A 12,276-nucleotide genomic window follows, 5' to 3' on the forward strand; every position below is an offset into this window, starting at 1 on the left:
GCTGCCAAAATCAATTTTAGTGCTTCAGTTGTGAGAATTCAGCGCGGATTTGGAAACAAACTAAGAACCCTTTTGTCTCAATGGTGCAGTTTCAGAACTGAGTAATGATTTAAACTATCAGTCAAGCAGGAGGGTTAATTTTTTTTAAAAATCCTGGAATGTATTCTCTTAAATGTAGAAAATTGCAGTCATTTCTATAACATTAATTAGGCTCAGTTTTAAATTTATACCTTTTACCTTGATATCATCGAATTTTATGCCCCCTATTATCGAGCACCCTATGTTTTTTGTTTCCACTGGGATATTGCATTAATTCTTAAATATCTCAAAAAAAAGAATGATTTAGGTGGTTCTGTTGGACTTGACAAGCTGAAAATAGTACACACCATTTCAAAACATTCAAGCCCCCTTGTTGATCCTATAAGTTTTATATTCTGTGCATACGAGGATAAAAACAAGTTACCTTCAGGAACATCTTTGCAATAAATGAAACTTGACCAAGATGTGGCAGTACTGAAAATGTTACCATGGGAAAATAAAACATAAACATATGATGTTTAGGAAAATAGTGGTTCAATCCAGATAATGTAACTATAACTTTGCACTGTGAAAAGCCAAGAAACTGTCAGTGAAATCTTTGGTAATTTGCCTGACAGAAAAGCAAATAAGTTTGAACATTCTGCCACAGGGAAAATCACCAAGAGTTTCCTCCTATTCAGATTGCAAAAACATTTTCACGTGCTGTGGAAAGAGTTTGATATTGAAGCTGAAATGTGTCATTTTGCTGTTTTGCCCTATTTTTAAAAAAAAGCCAAAAAGGACGATTTTTTTTTCTTGGTGCTACCCAGTCTTGTATTTTCCCATAGACTCCTTTCACAGCTGCAAGCGTCCCAGCTGACATTTGTCAAACAGGATGTTTTTTTTATGGGTTATGCTTACAATTTTACTCTTTGATTTGCTGAGCTGGTTCCTTGGGCAGGCTATATTAACGAGTCAACCTAAAAAAAACTGTCAAACATTGGTAAACAAGAATAGCAATAAAGCTCATCTGTGGAATGGGAGAGCACGCTCAGGATGATTCCTCACTCGCTGCTCTGTCTTCCATCATAAGGTAAGAGGAATTTTTAGTCTGCTTTTGGCTCTACAGTTAGCTAAATATTTGAAATTCTAAGTTTCAAAGGACAGTCTTAGCTCCTGGCTATTAAAAGACAGGAAGACGGAGCACATTAGCAAAAGAATGTAAGGACCAATAGACTTATTTCAGTAGTTACTGAAGATCTGTCTACTGTATTAAAGCACTCTAACTGAGAATCAATTAACTCTTAAAATGCTTTGAAATTTGGGTGTGCTAAAATAGGAGCTATTTTCCAAGCATTGGAGTTGGTGTGGTGATAGGAATGTTTTTGTTTTGAATTGCTGAAAACATTTGAGAACTAGTGGACTTAGTTTAACTGTGAGCAGCAAAATATCATTCAGGCTATTACCTTAAATAGCTAAAAATGTGTTTCAGTTTAACTGTGTTATTTTGAAACTGAAATTTTCAACCTTGCCTGACACACTGTTGATAGATTGAATTTTAATGTGGGAAATGTATTGTTGTTGTTTACTAATAAGTTACAGTTGTATGGAACTTTATAAATTGAGAAAACCACAATGAGGTTCCATTGCATAAGACACTGGTTGGAATAATGGTGACTGGATAAACTCAGAAATAGTCTTTAGGTCCTGGAAATTCCTGCAGTAGTCTATTACTTAGCATAGCGCTGGTGTGAAACTTGTGCCACCATCATGGAAATGGAATACATGTGGGAAAGTGTGAGCTTATGTTGTTCAGAAAAGTAGAGATGTCGACGGGGAATTGTTTTGGAAATCTGAAGTACGAAGGAACATAGGAGTCCTAGTTCAGGAATTTCTTAAGTTTAATATACAGGTTCATTTGGCTATTAGGAAGACAGATACAATATTAGTTTTCGTTTTGAGAGGGCTAGGATACAAGAGCAGGAAATATAGTGTGTACTGCTGAAGATATATCAGGCTCTGGTCAGACCATTTTGGAATATCGATAGCAGTTTTGGCCCTGTATGTAAGGAAGGATGTGCTAGATTGGAGGAGTTCCAGAGGAGGCTTACAAGAAAGATCCCAGGAATGAATGGCTTGTTGAATGAGGAGCAGTTGAGGAGTCTGGGTCTGTCGCCAATGGAGTTTAGAAGGACAGGGGGTAGGATCTCATTGAAACTTACAGAATACTGATAAGCCTGGATAAAATAGGCATGGAGAAGATGTTTCCACTACTGGAGACACTAGAACTTGAGGGCACAACCTCAGAGTAAACAAATGCTCTTTAGAACTGAGATGGAGGGATTTCTTCAGCCAGAGGGTTGTGAAACTTATTTCTGCAGAAGGCAGTGGTTGCCAAGTCATTGAGTGTCTTTCACTCAGAGACAAATAAGTTCTTGAGTGGTAAGGGAATCAAAGATTACAGGGAGAAGGCAGGAGAGTCGAGTTGAGAAACATACCAGCCATGAGCAAATGGTGAAGCTGATCTGATGGGCCAAATGGTCTGATTCTCCTCCTATATTTTACGGTCTAAGTGTCCTTGTTGTGTAGACACACTTGGCACTGGGGCAAGGCAGGGGATGGTGTGATGGTGGTGGTTGTCTACATTGATGGTGGAACTGTCAGAAATGTGATGGATGATGTCATTGTATATTGTCCTTCCTTGCACTAAGCCAGAAGAAAAGGAACCAAATACGAGAAGGTCACATCATCACATACTGCTGAATTCTAATTCAAAGAAATAAGGTTTGGGACCTGGCATAACTGAGCCCCAATTTCCTCTGCCACCCATTTAGATCAGGTAGCTTTTCACACTTGCCTAACTGAGGAATAACAGGGTTTTGGTAATGCTTGGCTTGGAATGGAAGCACCTGAAGAATGAAAGAGTAAAGAAAACAACTAACTAAGTTGGAGAGTTTTGGAGGTGGGGAAGAATAAGTTAGAATAAGTGGAATAAGAGTTATGCTTTTGACACAAGGAGCCTGCATACATTAAAAGTTTAAGGGTGGGGAAATGTTAAACACTGATAATGTTTAATGAGTTAAAGAATGTGTTTGTTTCATTTCAATACTGTAATGGTTATTTATGAAAGAATTTTTATCTTTAGGAGTCAATGAACTTTTTGTGAACACTATGAACAGTGGACTGGTTTTACTTGTGTTCCAAATTGGCCTGCTGTTCCTGTCCCTGATCAGATCTGGAGAATCTCAACATATAGCAGATGAATCATGCTCAGTGCAGATCCTAGTCCCTGGCCTGAAAGGTAGTTGCATATTAAGTTTGTGATTTGTGAAGCATGTAAGACTGCATTTGATTTCCTGTTGCACTTCTTACCAAACTGCATTAAATTATATTAACTCTGTAATGGATGCCATTGTAAGCTTGATGGGCGCTAAACAGGTGGTGCGCTTTATACAACAGTGATGGTGCAGCAGTTGATCGTGGATGAAGACCACTGGCTGATTTATTTACTAAATCCAATGCCCAATCATGAACTAGATAAAACAGATACAGCTAAGTTCCTTATCTGTGCTGAGTTAGTTGATCTTAGCAAGGGCAACAGTGGATGTGATAAAGCTGCTGCAGCCCATTCCTGATCACTATCCAGCGAGAACCACTAATAATATGTGGATGGAGCTTGAAGACAGGATCGAGTACGTCTGTGGTAGCCCTCACAGTTGATGCTCATTGTCAGGTACATTAATGACAAAGGGCTATGGACAAAATCATGGAGTTTTGTTGGAATGAATCCCCAATGTAAGGCAGTAACTTTAGATAATTATTGGACAAAATAAAGTGGATGAAAAATGGTCTGTTGCTATTATTGTGGATGTTTAGTGTCACATTCATGGCTGAATGCAGTGTTAAAAATCAAGTTTAGGTGAGGGATTTTTTTAGATGAATTTAAAATGTTTATTTCCAGTCATTCATGCAGAACGATCTAACGTCTGTGAATCCATTATTGTGATGAAACACGCCAGTTGTATTTCTGTAATTAGAACAAGAAGCTGATCCCTTGAGATCAATTTTGGCTGGTATTACTTGTATGGCTCAGTGACCCATTCTTTCACACACTTGTTCAACTTCCATAGCCCTGCTATATATGTTCATGTTTGTGATATATGATGGTATCTGCCTGCCGCAATGTGCCTGTACATGAATGATCAAAGAGTGGTAGTATTCTGAGATTTAGAGGACCATGCTGAGTTTAATTTAACAAACACAACTGATATATGGCTGATATAGCATTCTAAGGAGTCATTATTCACATTTAATGTTTCAAAGATGACATTAATTTGTCAGTGGGGTTTGCTCTATTGTAAGTTTATGGACTCTGATGCTACGAGTACTGCCAGTTCAAAAGTCACAAAATACTGATGTTTTTCATGGCATCATAGAATCCCTACAGCATGAAAACAGGCCCTTCAGCTCAACAAGTCCACACCGACCCTTGGAGAATCCCACCAAGGCCCGTTCCCCTGTAATCTACCTAATCTACACATCTGTGAACACTATGAGCAATTTAGCATGGCCAATCCATCTAGCCTGCACAGCTTTGGACTGTGGGAGGAAACTGTAGCACCTGGAAGAAACCCACACAGACATGGGGAGAATGTGCAAACTCCACACAGGCAGTCAGCAGAAGGTGGTATTGCACCCATGTCCTTGGTGCTGCGAAGCAGCAGCGCTATCCACTGTGCCGCTAATCTCATAAAGGAAATGAGTACCTGGCAGCAGGTACATATTTCATCTGTTGTTGTGGCGCACATAGTGAAAACGTCACTTCAGTGTTTCTGTTTTTTATCATCCACTTTTTTTCTAATTTTCCATCTTCAGCAAGTTGATTGTTGGCAGTCTACTCTAATACTCTATCTCCAGGTAATGCTGGGATCTGGGAGTTGTAGTGTAAAATTTGTGAATGATTTTATTATCCCAGAGATGACACAGCCAGTGCAATATGAAGAACAAAATGAAAATGTGAGTACTTCCTTATTTTCTCCTCTGCGCACTCCTAAATCGTCTCCCCTGTGATCTCTGCTTCTGGACACACCCACTATCGGGAACATCCTCCCTGCATCTACCCTGTCCAGCCCTGTCAGAATTTTCCAGGACTCCATGAGGTCCCTTTGGCCTAGTCATCATTTTCAAGGGTGATCTTTGATCAAAGAATCACAACAGCTCAGAAGAAGGCCCTTTGATCTATCAAGTCTGCACCAGGTCTCCAAACGAACAATTCATTGAGTGACATTCCCCTATCTTCTCCCAAAATCCTTGCACATTTTTTCCTTTTCAGGTGCCAGTCTAGTTTCCATTTTAATGCCTCAGTTCAATCTGCTGCCTCCACACTCTCAGGCAATAAAATTCACCGCTCCTAATACTTCAGAGAAGTAGTCAAATGGAGCATTCGAAAACATTTGCAATGGCGCACGATTGAATTTTAACACAATTAAATGTAAAGTAATGCGAATTGGAGCAGGATATTTATGCATATTGAAGGGCTGCCTGTTTACTAAGTAGAAAAGTAAGTCGAAGTATGTTTACCAATAATACTTTGAAAATATTCAATCAATGCACACTTCCTGAAAGGTTAATCAAACACAAGATCACATCTTGAGTAGTTTTGAATTGGGTCAAAACTTGTTTTTGCCTTATACTGCTCTCAGAATATTTTATTATATTTCTTCCACTCTAAAGAAAGAAATTGCAGTTACATTGCCTCTTCCACACACTCAGGAAATCTCAAATCTTCATCGACAATGATTAGCTTTGGCAGTATTGAACTGCGACACAGGGAAAAGTGACAATCAGTTTGTGCACAAGGACACTTTTCATGGATCATTTTCCAGTTGGCAGGCAGTAACTAATGGGGTGCCATAGCGATGGGTGCCGGGACCCCAGCTATTCATAATATACATTAATGTTTTGGATAAGGGAAGAAAATGTAACATCTCAAAGTTTGCAGATGATACCAAGTTGGGTGGGAGGATGAGCTATGACGAGGGTGCAGAGATCCTTCAACATGATCTCGACAGGTTGGGTGAGGGGGCAAATCATTGGCAGACGCAGTATAATTTGGATAAATGTGGGGTAATTCACTTCAGAAGCAAAATCAAGAAGGCAGATTACTCCCTGAATGGCTGTAAGTTGGGAGAGGGGAATGTGAAGGGGGACCTGGGTGTCCTTGCGCACCAGTCGCTGAAGATAAGCATGCAGTTGCAGTGGGCGGTAAAGAAGGCAAATGGTATGTTGGTCTTCATTGCGAGAGGTTTCGAGTACAGGAGCAGGGATGTGTGTTTGCAGTTATACAGGCCCTTGGTGAAACCACACCTGGAATATTGTGTGCAGTTTTGGCCTCCTTTTCTGAGGAAGGATGCTCTTGCTCTCAAGGGAGTACAGTGAAGGTTTACCAGGCTGATTATGGGGATGGTAGGTCTGATATATGAGGAGAAATTGGCTTGGTTAGGATTGTTTTCGAGAGAGTTCAAATGAGTGAGGAGGGACCTCATGGAGTCCTAGAAAATTTTGACAGGGCTGGACAGGGTAGATGCAGGGAGGATGTTCGCGATAGTGGGTGTGTCCAGAAGCAGAGGTCACAGGGGAGACGATTTAGGGTGGAGATCAGAGACATATTTTCATCCAAAGAGTGGTGAGCCTTTGGAATTTATTACCACAGGAAGTAGTTGATGCCAAAACATTGTATGTATTTAAGACATGACTAGATATAGCACGTGGGGCCAATGGGAAGAAAGTAGGATTAGGCTATTGAGTTGGACAATCAGCCATGATCATGAAGAATGGCAGAGCAGGGTCAAAGGGCCAAATGGCCTCCTCCTGCTCATAGCTTCTATGTTTCTATGACCCTCAAACAGCAATAAAATGAATGGTCAAGTAATCTGACTCGTGGTTGTTTCGGCTGAAAGAGAAAAATCATTCGGGAGGTGACAGCCTCGAGATATTATTGCTGGGCTGTTAATCCAGAGAGCCAGATGATGTTCAGGAGATCTGGGTTCAAATTGCACCACAGGAGTTGCTGGAATTTGTATTCAATAGAAGAAAAGGAAATACCTGGAATTAAGAGTCTAACGGTGGCCAGGAAGCTGTAACCAATTGTCAGAAAAATCCAGAGATAATGGGAACTGCAGATGCTGGAGAATTCCAAGACAATAAAATGAGAGGCTGGATGAACACAGCAGGCCAAGCAGCATCTCAGGAGCACAAAAGCTGACGTTTCGGGCCTAGACCCTTCATCAGAGAGGGGGATGGGGAGAGGGAACTGGAATAAATAGGGAGAGAGGGGGAGGCGGACCGAAGATGGAGAGTAAAGAAGATAGGTGGAGAGAGTATAGGTGGGGAGGTAGGGAGGGGATAGGTCAGTCCAGGGAAGACGGACAGGTCAAGGAGGTGGGATGAGGTTAGTAGGTAGCTGGGGGTGCGGCTTGGGGTGGGAGGAAGGGATGGGTGAGAGGAAGAGCCGGTTAGGGAGGCAGAGACAGGTTGGACTGGTTTTGGGATGCAGTGTGTGGGGGGGGAAGAGCTGGGCTGGTTGTGTGGTGCAGTGGGGGGAGGGGACGAACTAGGCTGGTTTAGGGATGCAGTAGGGGAAGGGGAGATTTTGAAACTGGTGAAGTCCACATCGATACCATATGGCTGCAGGGTTCCCAGGCGGAATATGAGTTGCTGTTCCTGCAACCTTCGGGTGGCATCATTGTGGCAGTGCAGGAGGCCCATGATGGACATGTCATCTAGAGAATGGGAGGGGGAGTGGAAATGGTTTGCGACTGGGAGGTGCAGTTGTTTGTTGCGAACTGAGTGGAGGTGTTCTGCAAATCGGTCCCCAAGCCTCCGCTTGGTTTCCCCAAAGTAGAGGAAGCCGCACCGGGTACAGTGGATGCAGTATACCACATTGGCAGATGTGCAGGTGAACCTCTGCTTAATGTGGAATGTCATCTTGGGGCCTGGGATAGGGGTGAGGGAGGAGGTGTGGGGACAAGTGTAGCATTTCCTGCAGTTGCAGGGGAAGGTGCCAGGTGTGGTGGGGTTGGAGGGCAGTGTGGAGCGAACAAGGGAGTCACGGAGAGAGTGGACTCTCCGGAAAGCAGACAGGGGAGGGGATGGAAAAATGTCTTGGGTGGTGGGGTCGGATTGTAAATGGCGAAAGTGTCGGAGGATGATGCGTTGTATCCGGAGGTTGGTAGGGTGGTGTGTGAGGACGAGGGGGATCCTCTTAGGGCGGTTGTGGTGGGGGCGGGGTGTGAGGGATGTGTCGCGGGAAATACGGGAGACGCGGTCAAGGGCGTTCTCGATCACTGTGGGGGGAAAGTTGCGGTCCTTAAAGAACTTGGACATCTGGGATGTGCGGGAGTGGAATGTCATATCGTGGGAGCAGATGCGGCGGAGGCGGAGGAATTGGGAATAGGGGATGGAATTTTTGCAGGAGGGTGGGTGGGAGGAGGTGTATTCTAGGTAGTTGTGGGAGTCGGTGGGCTTGAAATGGACATCAGTTACAAGCTGGTTGCCTCAGATGGAGACTGAGAGGTCCAGGAAGGTGAGGGATGTGCTGGAGATGGCCCAGGTGAACTGAAGGTTGGGGTGGAAGGTGTTGGTGAAGTGGATGAACTGTTCGAGCTCCTCTGGGGAGCAAGAGGCGGCGCCGATACAGTCATCAATGTACCGGAGGAAGAGGTGGGGTTTGGGGCCTGTGTAGGTGCGGAAGAGGGGCTGTTCCACGTAACCTACAAAGAGGCAGGCATAGCTGGGGCCCATGCGGGTGCCCATGGCCACCCCCTTAGTCTGTAGGAAGTGGGAGGAGTCAAAAGAGAAGTTGTTGAGTGTGAGGACGAGTTCAGCTAGGCGGATGAGAGTGTCGGTGGAGGGGGACTGGTCGGGCCTGCGGGACAGGAAGAAGCGGAGGGCCTTGAGGCCATCTCCATGCGGAATGCAGGTGTACAGGGACTGGACGTCCATGGTGAATATGAGGTGTTGGGGGCCAGGGAATTGGAAGTCCTGGAGGAGGTGGAGGGCGTGGGTGTTGTCACGGACGTAGGTGGGGAGTTCCTGGACCAAAGGGGAGAAAATGGAGTCCAGATAGGTGGAGATGAGTTTGGTGGGGCAGGAGCAGGCTGAGACGATGGGTCGACCAGGGCAGGCAGGTTTGTGGATTTTGGGAAGGAGATAGAAACGGGCTGTGCGGGGTTGGGGAACAATGAGGTTGGAGGCTGTGGGTGGGAGGTCCTCTGAGGTGATAAGGTCGTGAATGGTGTTGGAGATGATGGTTTGGTGTTCGGGTGTGGGGTCATGATCGAGGAGGCGGTAGGAGGTGGTGTCGGAGAGTTGGCGTCTGGCCTCGGCGATGTAGAGGTCAGTGCGCCATACTACCACTGCGCCACCCTTGCCTGCGGGTTTGATGGTGAGGTTGGGGTTGGAGCGGAGGGAGCGGAGGGCTGCCCGTTCTGCAGGGGAGAGGTTGGAGTGGGTGAGAGGGGTGGAGAGGTTGAGGCGGTTAATGTCTCGACGGCAGTTGGAGATGAAGAGGTTGAGGGAGGGTAGGAGGCCTGGGGATGGTGTCCAGGAGGAGGACTTGTGTTGGAAGTGGGTGAAGGGGTCAGTGGAAGGAGGGTAAGGTTCCCGGTTGAAGAAGTAGGCATGCCCACCATCAAACCCGCAGACAAGGGTGGCGCAGTGGTAGTATGACCTCTACATCGTCGAGGCCAGACGCCAACTCTCCGACACCACCTCCTACCACCTCCTCGATCATGACCCCACACCCGAGCACCAAACCATCATCTCCAACACCATTCACGACCTCATCACCTCAGGGGACCTCCCACCCACAGCCTCCAACCTCATTGTTCCCCAACCCCGCACAGCCCGTTTCTATCTCCTTCCCAAAATCCACAAACCTGCCTGCCCTGGTCGACCCATCGTCTCAGCCTGCTCCTGCCTCACCAAACTCATCTCCACCTATCTGGACTCCATTTTCTCCCCTTTGGTCCAGGAACTCCCCACCTACGTCCGTGACACCACCCACGCCCTCCACCTCCTCCAGGACTTCCAATTCCCTGGCCCCCAACACCTCATATTCACCATGGACGTCCAGTCCCTGTACACCTGCATTCCGCATGGAGATGGCCTCAAGGCCCTCCGCTTCTTCCTGTCCCGCAGGCCCGACCAGTCCCCCTCCACCGACACTCTCATCCGCCTAGCTGAACTCGTCCTCACACTCAACAACTTCTCTTTTGACTCCTCCCACTTCCTACAGACTAAGGGGGGTGCCATGGGCACCTGCATGGGCCCCAGCTATGCCTGCCTCTTTGTGGGTTACGTGGAACAGTCCCTCTTCCGCACCTACACAGGCCCCAAACCCCACCTCTTCCTCCGGTACATTGATGACTGTATCGGCGCCGCCTCTTGCTCCCCAGAGGAGCTCGAACAGTTCATCCACTTCACCAACACCTTCCACCCAAACCTTCAGTTCACCTGGGCCATCTCCAGCACATCCCTCACCTTCCTGGACCTCTCAGTCTCCATCTGAGGCAACCAGCTTGTAACTGATGTCCATTTCAAGCCCAACGACTCCCACAGCTACCTAGAATACATCTCCTCCCACCCACCCTCCTGCAAAAATTCCATCCCCTATTCCCAATTCCTCCGCCTCCGCCGCATCTGCTCCCACGATAAGACATTCCACTCCCGCACATCCCAGATGTCCAAGTTCTTTAAGGACCGCAACTTTCCCCCCACAGTGATCGAGAACACCCTTGACCGCGTCTCCCGTATTTCCCGCAACACATCCCTCACACCCCGCCCCCACCACAACCGCCCTAAGAGGATCCCCCTCGTTCTCACACACCACCCTACCAACCTCCGGATACAACGCATCATCCTCCGACACTTCCGCCATTTACAATCCGACCCCACCACCCAAGACATTTTTCCATCCCCACCCCTGTCTGCTTTCCGGAGAGACCACTCTCTCCGTGACTCCCTTGTTCGCTCCACACTGCCCTCCAACCCCACCACACCTGGCACCTTCCCCTGCAACCGCAGGAAATGCTACACTTGCCCCCACACCTCCTCCCTCACCCCTATCCCAGGCCCCAAGATGACATTCCACATTAAGCAGAGTTTCACCTGCACATCTGCCAATGTGGTATACTGCATCCACTGTACCCGGTGCGGCTTCCTCTACATTGGGGAAACCAAGCGGAGGCTTGGGGACTGCTTTGCAGAACACCTCCGCTCAGTTCGCAACAATCAACTGCACCTCCCAGTCGCAAACCATTTCCACTCCCCCTCCCATTCTCTAGATGACATGTCCATCATGGGCCTCCTGCACTGCCACAATGATGCCACCCGAAGGTTGCAGGAACAGCAACTCATATTCTGCCTGGGAACCCTGCAGCCATATGGTATCAATGTGGTCTTCACCAGTTTCAAAATCTCCCCTTCCCCTACTGCATCCCTAAACCAGCCTAGTTCGTCCCCTCCCCCCACTGCACCACACAACCAGCCCAGCTCTTCCCTCCCACCCACTGCATCCCAAAACCAGTCCAACCTGTCTCTGCCTCCCTAACCGGCTCTTCCTCTCACCCATCCCTTCCTCCAACCCCAAGCCGCACCCCCAGCTACCTACTAACCTCAACCCACCTCCTTGACCTGTCCGTCTTCCCTGGACTGACCTATCCCCTCCCTACCTCCCCACCTATACTCTCTCCACCTATCTTCTTTTCTCTCCATCTTCGGTCCGCCTCCCCCTCTCTCCCTATTTATTCCAGTTCCCTCTCCCCATCCCCCTCTCTGATGAAGGGTCTAGGCCCGAAACGTCAGCTTTTGTGCTCCTGAGATGCTGTTTGGCCTGCTGTGTTCATCCAGCCTCACATTTTATTGTCTTGTGTCAGAAAAATCCATTTGGTTCACTAATGACCTTTAGGGAAGGAAACTTCCATCCTTACCTGGTCTGTCCTACATGTGGCTCCAGGGCCACAACAATGTCATTGACTCTTAACTGCCCCTGGGCAATTAGGGATGGGTAATAAATTCTGGCTACCCAGTGTTGCTATAATTCTGAGAATAAATAAAAAAAATTTGCAAGAATGCCTGGAGAGTAATCTATACTTTATACAGTCTTGTGAGATGGTTTTACATGCTGCTGAACAGACAAATCCTTTATTTATTCAAGGGACGAGGGCATTGTTGGCCAGGAGGCTTTATTGCCCATTC

The 12,276-nt window shown here is 46.8% G+C and overlaps 1 protein-coding gene across 4 annotated transcripts in view; it reads left to right on the top strand.

Moving 5' to 3' along the window:
- The first annotated feature begins 983 nt into the window (after positions 1-983).
- colec11 (collectin sub-family member 11) overlaps positions 984-12,276 on the top strand; it is a 34,045-nt gene continuing 22,752 nt past the window's right edge. For all 4 annotated transcript variants that reach the window (XM_048531731.2, XM_048531733.2, XM_048531734.2 and 1 more), the window contains exons 1-2: positions 984-1,111; positions 3,164-3,319. In XM_048531731.2, the coding sequence (XP_048387688.2) occupies positions 3,190-3,319 (130 nt within the window). In that variant the 5' untranslated portion in view covers positions 984-1,111; positions 3,164-3,189. The remainder of the gene's footprint in view (positions 1,112-3,163; positions 3,320-12,276) is intronic.

Source organism: Stegostoma tigrinum, chromosome 4, assembly GCF_030684315.1.
Source record: "Stegostoma tigrinum isolate sSteTig4 chromosome 4, sSteTig4.hap1, whole genome shotgun sequence".
Taxonomy (NCBI): Eukaryota; Metazoa; Chordata; class Chondrichthyes; order Orectolobiformes; family Stegostomatidae; genus Stegostoma; species Stegostoma tigrinum.